The 14,921-nt window shown below is 43.2% G+C and overlaps 1 protein-coding gene across 6 annotated transcripts in view; it reads left to right on the top strand.

Annotated features, from left to right (window-relative positions):
- Positions 1 to 14,921, top strand: part of ITPR1 (inositol 1,4,5-trisphosphate receptor type 1) — a 97,494-nt gene that overhangs the window by 29,135 nt on the left and 53,438 nt on the right. For all 6 annotated transcript variants that reach the window (XR_005774377.1, XM_040408694.1, XM_040408696.1 and 3 more), the window contains 2 exons: positions 2,418 to 2,516; positions 2,750 to 2,833. Coding sequence is in view for 5 of the 6 variants with exons in the window: in XM_040408694.1 (XP_040264628.1) it covers positions 2,418 to 2,516; positions 2,750 to 2,833 (183 nt within the window). In the remaining variant the exon portion in view is untranslated. The remainder of the gene's footprint in view (positions 1 to 2,417; positions 2,517 to 2,749; positions 2,834 to 14,921) is intronic.

Consider the following 14,921-nt stretch of genomic DNA (forward strand, 5'->3'; position numbering starts at 1 on the left):
CACGGGCCCATCCATCTGGCCCATCAAGACTCACTCTCATTTCATCAGTCCATAAAACCTTAGAAAAATCAGTCTTGAGATATTTCTTGGCCCAGTCTTGACGTTTCAGCTTGTGTGTCTTGTTCAGTGGTGGTCGTCTTTCAGCCTTTCTTACCTTGGCCATGTCTCTGAGTATTGCACACCTTGTGCTTTTGGGCACTCCAGTGATGTTGCAGCTCTGAAATATGGCCAAACTGGTGGCAAGTGGCATCTTGGCAGCTGCACGCTTGACTTTTCTCAGTTCATGGGCAGTAATTTTGCGCCTTGGTTCTTCCACACGCTTCTTGCGACCCTGTTGACTATTTTGAATGAAACGCTTGATTGTTCGATGATCACGCTTCAGAAGCTTTGCAATTTTAAGAGTGCTGCATCCCTCTGCAAGATATCTCACTATTTTTGACTTTTCTGAGCCTGTCAAGTCCATCTTTTGACCCATTTTGCCAAAGGAAAGGAAGTTGCCTAATAATTATGCACACCTAATATAGGGTGTTGATGTCATTAGACCACACCCCTTCTCATTACAGAGATGCACATCAACTAATATGCTTAATTGGTAGTAGGCTTTCGAGCCTATACAGCTTGGAGTAAGACAACATGCAGAAAGAGGATGATGTGGTCAAAATACTCATTTGCCTAATAATTCTGCACGCAGTGTATATATGAGCAGTATTATAGTAGTTATATTCTTGTACATATGAGGCAGTATTATAGTAGTTATATTCTTGTATATAGGAGCAGTATTATAGTAGTTATATTCTTGTACATAGAAGCAGTATTATAGTAGTTATATTCTTGTACATAGGAGGCAGTATTATAGTAGTTATATTCTTGTACATAGAAGCAGTATTATAGTAGTTATATTCTTGTACATAGGAGCAGTATTATAGTAGTTATATTCTTGTATATAGGAGCAGTATTATAGTAGTTATATTCTTGTACATAGGAGGCAGTATTATAGTAGTTATATTCTTGTACATAGGAGGCAGTATTATAGTAGTTATATTCTTGTACATAGGAGGCAGTATTATAGTAGTTATATTCTTGTACATAGGAGCAGTATTATAGTAGTTATATTCTTTTACATAGGAGGCAGTATTATAGTAGTTATATTCTTGTACATAGGAGGCAGTATTATAGTAGTTATATTCTTGTACATAGGAGGCAGTATTATAGTAGTTATATTCTTGTACATAGGAGCAGTATTATAGTAGTTATATTCTTGTATATAGGGGGCAGTATTATAGTAGTTATATTCTTGTACATAGGAGGCAGTATTATAGTAGTTATATTCTTGTACATAGGAGGCAGTATTATAGTAGTTATATTCTTGTACATAGGAGCAGTATTATAGTAGTTATATTCTTTTACATAGGAGGCAGTATTATAGTAGTTATATTCTTGTACATAGGAGGCAGTATTATAGTAGTTATATTCTTGTACATAGGAGCAGTATTATAGTAGTTATATTCTTGTATATAGGGGGCAGTATTATAGTAGTTATATTCCTGTACATAGGAGGCAGTATTATAGTAGTTATATTCTTGTACATAGGAGGCAGTATTATAGTAGTTATATTCTTGTACATAGGAGGCAGTATTATAGTAGTTATATTCTTGTACATAGGAGCAGTATTATAGTAGTTATATTCTTTTACATAGGAGGCAGTATTATAGTAGTTATATTCTTGTACATAGGAGGCAGTATTATAGTAGTTATATTCTTGTACATAGGAGCAGTATTATAGTAGTTATATTCTTGTATATAGGGGGCAGTATTATAGTAGTTATATTCCTGTACATAGGAGGCAGTATTATAGTAGTTATATTCTTGTACATAGGAGGCAGTATTATAGTAGTTATATTCTTGTACATAGGAGGCAGTATTATAGTAGTTATATTCTTGTACATAGGAGCAGTATTATAGTAGTTATATTCTTTTACATAGGAGGCAGTATTATAGTAGTTATATTCTTGTACATAGGAGGCAGTATTATAGTAGTTATATTCTTGTACATAGGAGCAGTATTATAGTAGTTATATTCTTGTATATAGGGGGCAGTATTATAGTAGTTATATTCCTGTACATAGGAGGCAGTATTATAGTAGTTATATTCTTGTACATAGGAGGCAGTATTATAGTAGTTATATTCTTGTACATAGGAGCAGTATTATAGTAGTTATATTCTTGTACATAGGAGCAGTATTATAGTAGTTATATTCCTGTACATAGGAGGCAGTATTATAGTAGTTATATTCTTGTACATAGGAGGCAGTATTATAGCAGTTGTACAATGGGGTACAGTATTATACTAGTTATATTCTTGGGCATAGGAGGCAGTAGTTATTTATCATCAAGATAAATATATTTCTTCCTTGCAGGTGGTGATCGGAGATAAAGTTGTCCTTAACCCAGTAAATGCTGGGCAGCCTCTACATGCCAGTAGTCATCAGCTGGCAGATAACCCAGGATGCAATGAGGTGAGTACTTGGGTTTCTCTGCTCCTTTATCTAGATAATGACGCATCCAGCTGTGACTCTTGGCTGTTTTGGGGTCAAACCTATCTAATGACATATACGGTACTTTATGGGCTGCACCATTTGCATAGAAGACATTTGTTTTTGTCATGAATATTACAGTGACCTTTGTAGAACTTGCTCTGCCGTCACCTCAGCAATTAGTTTTTGGGTAATTGTCTCCCATTCGGCTGCAGGTTAATTCTGTGAATTGTAACACAAGTTGGAAGATTGTTCTGTTCATGAAGTGGAGCGACAACAAGGATGACATCTTGAAGGGGGTGAGTACAGAATATGGTACAGGTCACGTCTGGTGGACACATCTATAGCCGTGTTTAATGGAATCCTAGACCTGAGACATGATGTCCGGTTACTGGAGCAGGAATATAAAGTGGGGGGCTTCTAGACCCTTCAGCAGGCATATTGATTTACACAGACCTGGCCATGGCCTCAACATGTCTGTCTGCACTAAAGTTCCTAGTCCTGCCCAAATCATGGGATTTAACCCTTTTTTATTTATTTATTTATTTTTATTTTTTTTGTCCCCCCTCCCCCCCTTTGTTTTAACCCCCTCCTCTACTGGGGTCTCCTATTGAGGTTGTCCACATGTGGGGGGTCTTTGTATAAAGCAGAAAATAACGTGTGCCTTGGGGTGCAGGTCAGATAGAAAGACCACAGTCTATAAAATCTAACCTGTTTAAAGATAAATGTTGATGGAGCAGTCTTCTATGTCTCAGATGTTTTGATACATTGTGTTGGTTGCCAAGTTACCACCATTATTGGTGTCTCTCCTAATTCTACCCTTAGGTAGTATGATACCCTTTGCTGGACCTTTCCTTTCAATCGCACAGGCCTGGGGCAATTTATAAAAGTTGCTTTTTGGCTTCAAGTAATGCAATTAGTACTTCACTGATTGATGCCTTGGACACATCTTGCATGCTGGATTTTCTGGCTGGGTTTAGGCGGATCCCACCTTTTTAAGGCTACTTTCACACTGGCGTTTTGGCTTTCCGTTTTGAGATCTGTCATGGGCTCTCACAATCGGTCTAAAACAGATCAGTTTTGCCCTAATGCATTGTGAATGGAAAAAGATCCGCTCAGAACGCGTCAGTTGCCCCTGTTCCGTCTCCATTTTACTTTGACGAAACTGAGCGAAACGGATCCGTTCTGACACACAATGTCAGTCAATGGGGATAGATCCGTTTTCTATGACGCAATCTGGCACAATAGAAAACTGATCCGTCCTCCATTGACTCAGTGGTGTTAAAGACTGATCTGTCTTGGCTTTGTTAAAGAGAATACAAACGGATCCGTTCTGAACGGACGCAGACGTTCGTATTATCTGAACGGATCCGTCTGTGCAGATTCATGATGGATCCGCACCAAACGCGAGTGTGAAAGTAGCCTTAGGTACTGATGGATCTGCACTGAATCCGGACCCATTCATTTCTATGGGGCTGTGCACATGAGCAGCATGCTCTACTTTGTGCGTTTTTCACGCAACGCAGGCCCTATAGAAATGAATGGGGCTGCGTGAAAATCGCAAGTGCGGATGCGGTGAGATTTTCGTGCATTGTTGCTAGGAGACCGATCATTATTATTTTCCCTTATAGCATGGTTATAAGAAAAAATAATAGCATTCTGAATACAGAATGCATAGTACACTAGGGCTGGAGGGGTTAAAAAATAAATAATAAATTAACTCTCCTTAATCCACTTGTTCGCGCAGCCCGGCTGCTCTTCCTTCTTTGAGGAAAAGGACCTGTGGTGACGTCACTGCGCTCATCACATGGGTCATCACTATGGTGATGGATCATGTGATGGACCATGTGAGCGCAGTGATGTCATCAAAGGTCCTTTACCCAGGTCATGAAGAAAGAAGCCGGCTGCGCAAACAAGTGGATTAAGGTGAGTTAAAAAAAATTATTTTATTTTTTTAACCCCTCCAGCCCTATTTTACTAAGCATTCTGTATTCAGATTGCTATTTTCCCTTATAACCATGTTGTAAGGGAAAATAATAGCAATCTACACAACCTTGAATCCAAACCTGAACTTCTGTGAAGAAGTTCGGGTCTGGGTACCACATTCAGTTTATCACGCACGTGCAAAACGCATTGCACCCGTGCGATCAAAACTGACTGCAATTGCGTACCTACTTGCGCGGGTTTGCCGCAATGCACCCGGGACACATCCTGAGTCAAAACGTGACGCCCGTGTGAAAGAGGCCTTAGAGCTCAGCAAATAATCCTGGTGCACACATTTCAGAGCTTTCATCTCCGCTCAAAAATCATGTTCTGAGCAGACACTGAACGGACCCCATTAGTCTATGGGGTCTTTAGGCTCCGTTACGCTCAGTTATCTGCAGAATCCGTCCTTTCCGTTCTCCTGCTCCTCAACGGAGCCGGAGAACGGAAAGGAGAAACGGTGATGTGAACGAGGCCTTAGCGGTATACGTGCACGGTGTCTCTATACTGTTTAGAATATATTCGCATTAAGCCGAATGGGTCTGTTTGGTTACTCACAGCCACGTTGTTTTCTGTGGGGTCTCCCACCTTTCGTGACTCTCCCCGCTGTATCTTAGTCGGGTCTGCGTGGTTCCCAGTCGGCTTGTGATCAGCTTTACGGCTCCACTTTCCGCTGTCTCGGGACACGAGCGCACTCCTCCAAATCTTCCCAAAGCTTTGTGTGTCAGCTTAAAAAGGTTCCAATTGATTGAAAAATAGGTCTCCGTCCACACTGTCTTTCTGTCGGCATTCACCAGGTGCGTTTCGAAACAATCTCTTGTTTTTTCCTCAGTGGTATACAGGTATGTTCAAATGAGTATAAACCTGGGACTCCATATTGGATCCTTTTTTTTTAAATCCTCTTAAACAAGATAAAATAAAATACATGACCTGGATCGCTTTAATGAATGTATCATTCACATGATGCGTTAAGTCAACGATTAACCGCATTATATCTCGCGTTAATTGTTAATTTCTAACGATAATTTGTTTTCCCTTAGTCCTAACAGCAGCACAGATGGGGTTAACCACCCCCATGGACTGGTAGGACCGATGGATTTTTTTTTTTTTTTTAACGAGACCAAGTAATAAACTTGATGAAACCCTTAAGCCTCCCCTATAAAGGAGGGAATCGCCTCCAGCCCACTTTTGTAGCAAGAAAAAAATAGCCTTACTAGGGTGGGATATTTGTGTGCTGCTGTTAGGACTAAGGGAAAACAAATTATTGTTAGAAATTAACTATTCCCTTACGTCCTACCAGCAGCACAGATGGGGAGATAGCAAGAAGAACCTCTAGGGAGGGCCTTCATGCTTGGCAGAACCAAGTATAGTCTGCCCAAAGGCCGAGTACTCAGCTAATCTGGCATCCAATCTATAATGGGAGATGAACGTTGATTCAGAGCTCCAGGAGGCAGACTTGCAAATCATGTCGAGCGGAAGAAGACTCCTCTCGGCAAAAGTAGCTACGGCCCTGGTAGAATGGGCCTTTACAAACCCCGGAAGGTCTAGAGATTGGGAAACAAAGGATTCCCTAACTGCCTCCTTAATCCATCGACTGATGGATGGTTTAGATGCCTTACAGCCTTTAAACTTACCGGCAAACAGGATTAGAAGATTTTCATCTCTCCTGAATTCTTTTGATCTATCCACATAGATCCGGAGGCATCTCGAGACATCCAAAGGATGTATAGCAGGTTCCTCGGAGGAGGTAGAAGGTGTAGAAAGAACCAGGAGGGATATCGCATGGTTGATATTCTGGAACGAAGGAACCTTAGGCCTAAAGTACGGGAGAAATCTTAGAAGGACCCGGTCTTGCAAAAAAATGGTATAGGGCTTGTGTGCTGAGCGAGCTTGAAGCTCAGAGACCCTCTTGGCGGAAGTCACTGCAAGGAGAAAAAAGTTTCCATGTGACAAACTTGAAATCCACCTCCTCCAAAGGCTCAAAACGGGGGAGATGCTAACCCCTTGAGAACTACTGATAAATCCCATTGAGGAATGGGTCTCGGTACTGTAGGCAGGTCCTGAGAGAGGCTTGTTGAGGCAAGCTGAAATGGCTGAAACTTGAATCCTCAAGGTAGATGGAGCAAGGCCTTTGTCAAGGCCATCTTGCAGAAGGTGAAGGATGATGGGGAGGGGCGGATCTGCAGATGCCACCTCTTTTGAGGAACACCAAGAAGAGAATATCCTCATAATCCTTGGGTAGGCTCTCTTAGTAGAGTCTGCTCTTGAATGAGACAGCATTCTCAGGACCGACTCAGAAAGCCCTTCTATTCTGGGAAGGGACTGATCAACCTCCTGGCTGTCATGTTGAACCTGTGCAGATCTGAGCAGAGGTGAGTGTCCCACGACACCAGGGTCTGCTGAGGGGGGAGCCTCCAATATTGCCCTCTACTCATTTGGGTGAACTGGGTAAACCAGGATCTCTTTGGCCAAAACGGTATGATGGCTATCACCGAGGTCTGATCCTGACGGATTTTCATCAATACCCTCGGAATCATGGAAAATGGAGGGAAGATGTAAGCCAGCCTGAACCTCCAGGATATTGACAGGGCATCTGTCGCCAGGGGGTTGTCCTCCCTGTAAAGGATGCAAAACCTCTCCACCTTGGTGTTGAAACTTGTTGCCATGAGATCCACCTCTGGCATCCCCCACTTGAGGACTATCTGCTTGAATATCTCCGGATGTAAAGACCACTCCACTCTTTGAAGACCGCGGCTCAACCGATCCGCTATCGTATTGAGGGAGCCTCGAATGTGGATCGCAGATAAGTGGGAAAGGTTTGACTCTCCCCAATCCAGAATCACCCCGATCTGATAGGAGGGGACGTGATCTTGGGCCTCCCTGCTTGTTGATGTAAAGTACCACAGTCATATTGTCTGACTGGACTTTCACCGCTTTGCCCCGGATCTGAGGGGTGAAGTGAAGGAGGGCTAGCCGGATAGGTCTAATCTCGCAGAGATTGGATGAGAGGAGCCGCTCCTGAGGAGACTAGTCTAGGTGAGCACCCCAGCCTACTTGGGATGCATCTGTTGTGAATATGACCCAGGTTAGCTGGGTCATAGACTTCCTGTCTAAAAGATGGAACCACCATCTTAGGGAATGCAGAGTTCGCCAAGACAGGGAGCAGAGAGTTCAGCCCGTTCCATTTGGAGAGGACCTCCGATTGCAGCGTCCGGAAGTGCCATAGAGCCCAAAGGACTGCTTCCGCAGACTCTGACATGAGCCCCAACATCTTCTTGAGTCCGAACTGGGACTCGGCGAGGCATGGATAGGAATTCGGCCGTCTTCTGTATTCGGGATCTTCTTTCTGGAGTCAACCGGAGAGACATCCCAACGGAGTAGATTATGAAGCCTAGATATCTTACTGAAGTCGACGGGCTCACGTTTGACTTCTGCCAGTTGATGATCCACCCTAGGCGCAACAGAAAGGAGATCGCTACATGAAGATGGTGGGTCAGGTCCGCTAGAGAAGAGGCCTTTAAAAGCCAATCGTCCAGATAAGGAATGATCAGTCCTTGGAGCCTTAGGCTACTTTCACACCTGCGTTGGGTGCGGATCCGTCTGGTATCTGGACAGACTGATCTGCACCTATAATGCAAACGCTTGTATCCATTTTTTATTTTTTTTTGTTCCTGATGATGCAAACGGATCCATTTTGATTTACACTGAAAGTCAATCGGAGGCGGATCAGTTTTCAATTGCACCATATTTTCAGTGAAAACGGATCCATCCCCATTGACTTACATTGTAAGTCAGGACAGATCCGTTTGGCACCGCATCGTCAGGCGGACATCAAAACGCTGCAAGCAGCCTCCAGAGCGGAATGGAGGCTGAACGGAGGCAAACTGATGCATTCTGAACGGATTCTTATCCATTCAGAATGCATTGGGTCTGAACTGATCTCTGTTTTGAACCGTTTAAGATCCCTGAAACTGATCTCACAAACGGAATTCAAAACACCAGTGTGAAAGTAGCCTTAGAGCTGCTACCACAGAAACTACCACCTTGGTGAAAGTGTGAGGGGAAGAAGAAATGCCAAAGGGAAGGGCAACAAACTGAAGGTGTCTGACCCCCGAAATCTGGACCGCAATTCTGAGTTATTTCCTGGAAGCAGGAGGAATCTGGATGTGCAGATGCGCATCCTTGAGGTCCAGGGTTGCCATCACATCTCCAGGATTGAGAACGTGAACCACTGACCTGATGGTCTCCATACGGAACCTCGCCTTCCTTACATATCGATTTGAAATATCTCGGATCGATAATCATCCGAAGATCCCCTGACGCCTTGGGAAGATCCCGAAGCCCCGTTCCCCTGCTGGAACCTCCTCCAGAGCCCCCTTGGGGATGTAATCCTGAATGTAAGTCTTCAGAACCGACTTCCTTGTGGCCTGTAAAAGTTTGGTCCTGATGAACCTGTCCGGAGGAAGAGAAATAAGACTGATTAAATATCCCTCTGAGATGACATTCAGGACCCCGGGATCCGAAATTTCTTGGCTCCAAATGTCCTTGAAGTGGGAGAGGCGACCCCCGACGGGAAGATGAGGCAGGGGAGTGGGGAAGTCTAGGAGGACGGCAGGAGTAACAGGAGTCATCCAAGAGCCTCGGAGGCCCATAGTCAGAAGGTGGATATTTTACCCTTGGCTCCGTCGCGAGAGCGCCATCGAACCTCTTTGCTGTGCTCCCTAGTCCCTCCGGGCTCTTGACTGCTGGAAGACTCTTTCCCCTTCTTATCCGCCAGGCCTTCCATGATCTTATCTAGCTCCGAGACGAACAAAACGGTTGGGCTCAAAGGGAAGGCCACATAAATTGTACTTAGGAGTTGTCATAAGCCACAAAGGCCTACGGGCCGCTGACACAAGGGCCATGGATTTGGCTGCCAATTTCAGCTGCTGCGCTGTCACACAGGAAATCCATCGCCAGGTTGACCGTCTTGAAAGCCGCCAGAATGTCGTCCCGAGACACCTTCTGATCCACGTCTGTCTGGGTCTGGTTTAGGCGAGACCGGAGGAACGTAGAGACTTCTGTAGCAGCAATGGCCGTAGAAGCTGCAGCTGCCGTATAACTTCTCATGAGAGTGCACTCCGCTTTCCTGTCAAGGGGATCCTGCAGACTAGACCCATCGTCTGCTGGAACCAGAGTGCGCTTGGACAATTTGGCAATAGCCATGTCCACCTTGGGAATGGAACCCCACGATTCCACCAAGGGTTTAGCCATCGGAAACATGGTTCTAAATCTCTTGGTTCGAACCGGACCTTTTTCGGGTTTCTTCCACTCTGTATGCATGACGGAGAAAAGGGTCTCATCCTCTTTAAAGACACGAAGTGCCCGACCAGAGGGCTCCCCCGGGTCAACATCATAGTCCCCCAACCTGATGGACTTAAGCAACTTTTGCGTCTTATCAGGAGGAAAGAAGCACAAAGTAAGCTCCTCCTCATCCAAGGGAGGAAGAACCCAAGGAGCTGAAGACTCCAAAGGGGTCTGCGCAGGAAGTCTCTGATCCAGCAGGCTTAACTCCTTTGATGGATCCCTCAACATAGGTCTTCACCTATTGATACATATCCTGCATCGTAGGTTCGGTGGAAGGTTGGACCCTCAAATGGCAGCTGTCACACCTAGAATAGGGATAGCTATCCTCTAAAAGAGCGCTATAATCCTAGAAAGATAAAGGTTTCCTTTTGGCACCCGCCTTTCTGCCATCCGAATCCCGTGGAGAAGACATCACTGCGGGAAAAAGAAACAAGTAAAACATTTGTAAATTACCTATAAATGTTTCAGGAGAAAAGGTAAAAAAAAAGGCAGACCAACGGAAGCTGACAATGAGGACCAGAAGAAATAAGGCACCAATAAGTGGAGGAACACCAGCTTATAGGACTCTGGGAGCTAGCTTAACAAGCATGTGCAGCCAGAGACCACAATGGTGCACAATGGGGGAGGCCCCCGCCCCCAGAGGAGAAACACTATATTAACAAAGGAAGTTTCCCCCCGAAAGGAAGGAACACTAGAAATCCTCTAGGAGGATTATAATAAAAAATCGCAAGAGGAGGCGAAAATTGCGTCGCAAGGAAGCACCGGAAGTGACGTCAGACGCTTCCGGAAGATGGCGGTCGCAAGGGAAGAGGAATGAGGACACCGCAGCAAAGCGCCACTGCGTAGAGCTGGCAGCAGGTAAACTGCCGGTCAAAACACACAGTAAAACGAAGGCACAGCCTGCTGACAAACTGAAAAAAAGATTCGCTGACAAACTGAAAAAAAGATTCTCCCCCCCCCAGAGGGAGGGGAAATCGCCGCCTAGTCCACCTGTCCGGAGGGCTGGAGGCGATTCCCTCCTTTTTCTAGAGTATGCTTAAGTGTTTCATTAAGTTTATTACTTGGGCTCATTTAAAAATTCCGTCGGTCCTAAGGGGGGGGGGGGGGGTTACCCCATCTGTGCTGCTGGTAGGACGTAAGGGAATATATGGTAAAGTCAATATGCGATATTTCTTTTGTGTGTGTGTGTTTATAATATTCTATATCTCGCCATTTGAAACATGTTCCAATGTATCTTGTTAATACATATTACCCGTCACTGTTTTCTTTTAGCGATCTTACTATAAATGGTAAAAATAAATACATTTAATAGAGCCCCTACAGCCAAACAAGAAATGACGGACTCGGAGCTCAACTGGTCATAGGTGAAGGACCGTTAAGAGCACGGAGTATAACAGTCTAAAGGCTGGGTGGGTGCCCACACTGTCTAGTAGATACAAAAGGCTACAGATCCGGGGGCTGAAAAAGAGGGTAAAAAAAAAAAAAATATTTAAAATCTTTAATGTGTTCTAAGGCTACTTTCACACTTGCGGCAGTGTGATCCAGCGGGCAGTGCCGTCGTCGGAACTGCCCGCCGGATCCGCCGCTGACCGAAAGCATTTGTGATACAGATCCGTCTCACAAATGCATTGCAAGGACTGATCCGTCTCTCCGCTTGTCATGTGGACAGACGGATCAGTCTTGTACCTTTTTTCACATTTTTACCGGTCTGCACAGGCCGGAAGGACTGATCCGGCATTCAGGCAAGTTTTCAGTTTTTTTTTCGCCGGAGATAAAACCGTAGCATGCTACGGTTTTCTCTTTTGCCTGATCATTTAAAACGACTGAACTGAAGACATCCTGATGCATCCTGAAGGGATTACTCTCCATTCAGAATGCATGGGGATATGCCTGATCAGTTCTTTTCCGGTATAGAGCCCCTGTGACGGAACTCTATGCCGGAAAAGAAAAACGCTAGTGGGAAAGTACCCTTAATACTACTGTGTAGAATTCTTGAATGCACTATTCAATGTTTTAGTTTTGATGCCCCTGACATTTTACAAGGATGAATTTGGAAGGTGATTCATCAGCTGTAGCTCATTGACATCTCGGCTTCTGCTTACTTTCGACACTCGGCTCCTCGTCCCATTCTCTTACTTGTGGTAAAGATCACACTTTGCGTTTCAATTCTTAGGATTCCAACCTTTGAAATGCCTTCTGATCTGATCATACGGCCCCATAAATATTAATAAAAATGTATACAAATAACCGGCATCTTAACTTTCATGCTACTATTGTGATATTGTTACTTCTACTGCTTGAAGATATGGGATGACAATGAAGAAGCTACAACAAAACCATGAGATCACAATACTCCTTGCCGATAAAGGCGGAGCGATCGTGATCCTTGATGCTGCAAAATATGTAGCAGAATGCCAGCGACAACTGGCGGATATCAATACATATGTGCCATTAGACAAAGATCCAGTTGAGGCCTATTATAAACGATTGATTCAGATACGTGAGGGCACATCAACGTGGGATTTTAAATAAATCTGAATTTGACTTCATTTTGTGAACTCTGTGTAGACTTCCAGTCTTTTATTGTATCACAAAAGTCCATAAAGACCCTATTAATCCTACGGGAAGAGCGCTCGTTTCCGGCATAGGGTCTATAACAGCAAATCTGTCCCAATATTTGGACAGATTTCTGCAACCCTATGTCGGAAACACTCAATCACATTTAAAAGATACCACCAAAGTAATAACTTTATTGGAAAATGCAGTATGCCAACCCCATTGGATTCTGGCCACACTTGACGTTGGTGCATTATACACATGAACGAGGTATCCAAGCAGTATAAAAAAAAATGTTAACAAAAGACTAAATGAACATATTTTTTTATTTTGGAGGGTATTAAGTTTGTACTCAGTCACAATTATTTTTATTTTAATTATGGTTATTACAGACTACAGTTACCGCTATGGGCACCAGCTTCGCCCCCAGTTACGCTAATCTATTTATGGTGGCTTGGGAGCAGTATTCCATCATTCCCAGACTGGGAGCGGACCTGGTGCTCTGGCGAAGGTACATTGATGATATTTTTTGATTTGGGGAGGCGCACATTAAACATTGAGTTCATAAACTCAATCAATATAACTTAACGTTTACACCCAATATAAATAACAAATCTGCTGAATTTTTGGATCTCAAAATAGAAATGCAGGGAGATTCATTTGTAGTATATTTCAAAAGGATGTAGCTAAAATTGGCTTCATCCTTCACACCAGCTGCCATCTACCAAGATGGTTACTTCATGTACCAAAAAGTCAATTTAGACACTGGAAGAGAAAATCTAAAGGCCCAATTTCTGGAAAAACAGTATCCACTCGATACACTAGAAAAATCAGAGAAGTAAAACTAGACAGAACCACCTTTTTTGAATTCAAACCAGAACAAGCTGAACGTACAAGATCTGACCCCTGTAAATTAGATTTACCATTCAACGTTAAATATAAGAGTATCTAAGAGAATACAAAAACAAGTTAAAATATGGGGCTCTATTATCCCAGATCGACCCCTTCCCCCATAGTGTATACAAAAGCGCTTAATTCGGGGTTACAAATGGCACCAACAGAAAAAAAATTCAAACCTAATGCTAAACGTTAGTGACAAAAAACGATGACATTTAGTGGCTTCAGATGTGGCAATTGGCAGAACTGTAGACAGATGAATTTCCAAATAAAAAAATAAATAAAAAATCTATAACAAATAATTACCAGTGGGAAATAAAAGAACTACTTTCTTGCAGTAGCAAGTCGGTCATCTATATATTAGAATGTCCTTGTCAAAGGCAATATAGTGGACGAACAAAAAGAACATTAAAGACTAGAATTGCCGAACATATTAACCTCCAAAAAAGGCTTTGAAAAGCGCACACTTTCAAATCATTTTAAAACCTACCATGAAAGCGACCCTAAAGATTAAAATTTTGCAGCGCTTGAAACCGTTACACATAATTGGAGTCGGAGACTTTATTGCCCAAATGTCTGGGTGCAAAGCTAGAAGAATCTATGAATTTGGAACCTTAATGCCAAGAGGCTTGAATGCTGAGTTGGAGATTTTTGGCTTTCTATAGAGGATGGCTGGACTGTTCACACGAGATGTCGGTTCCTAGTTACACATCTACGCACTGACGTTCCCTGCGTCTTTCCCCCCCCCATCCCATATCTTCAAGTAGTAGAAGTAATGGGACGAGGAGCCGAGTGTCGAAAGTAAGCAGAAGCTGAGATGTCAATGAGCTACAGCTGATTTACCTTCCAAATTCAGGCTTGTAAAATTTCATGGGCATCAAAACTAAAAACATTGAATAGTGCATTCAAGAATTCTACACAGTTAGTAGTATAAGAACACATTTAGAGTATTTTTTTTTTATTCCCCCCTTATTCTCACATTTGGCTCTGGCAGCAAAACTATAAAACCTATATTAGTGACAGATTGCTGTATACTTCCATAGCCAAAATGTGTTACCATAATGATTGATTTTAAATAAAAGAAACGCAGGGTGTGGACATGATCATGACTAAAAACATTGTATAAAATGTATCATTATGCATCTAGTGTACTATTACCATACACATATATATTAACAGTGTTTTAGTTATGCTAATCATTTAGTTATAAATAGGATGGTAATACACATTTGATGTTAAATTAAGTTGCCATTTACTTGATCTGTTTAGATTAGGCCAATATGTAACCATAATGTCACATGTAATGAGGAGGGGACAACACAAGAAAACAGAGAAATTAACCAGAGCCTAGGCCTCAAAGCTAAGGAAGAGGGATGGTGACCTCCTAGGAATCCCTAGACCTCTCCCCGACTCCTGCCAGTATGAGTAGACCCTGAAGGGGGAGAATTCATACACCGGAACCTAGGCCCTGGAGACCCTGGAAATCCCTAGGCATGGTGGGAGGGAATGAGACTACTGGTTCTTTCCCAGGTGAAGGACCCAGCGTCTCCCTGAGGACCAGAAACAACACACAACAAAAGCACTAATCTTTAAAGAGGGAATGGA

The sequence above is a fragment of the Bufo bufo genome, chromosome 9 (assembly GCF_905171765.1).
Source record: "Bufo bufo chromosome 9, aBufBuf1.1, whole genome shotgun sequence".
Taxonomy (NCBI): domain Eukaryota; kingdom Metazoa; phylum Chordata; class Amphibia; order Anura; family Bufonidae; genus Bufo; species Bufo bufo.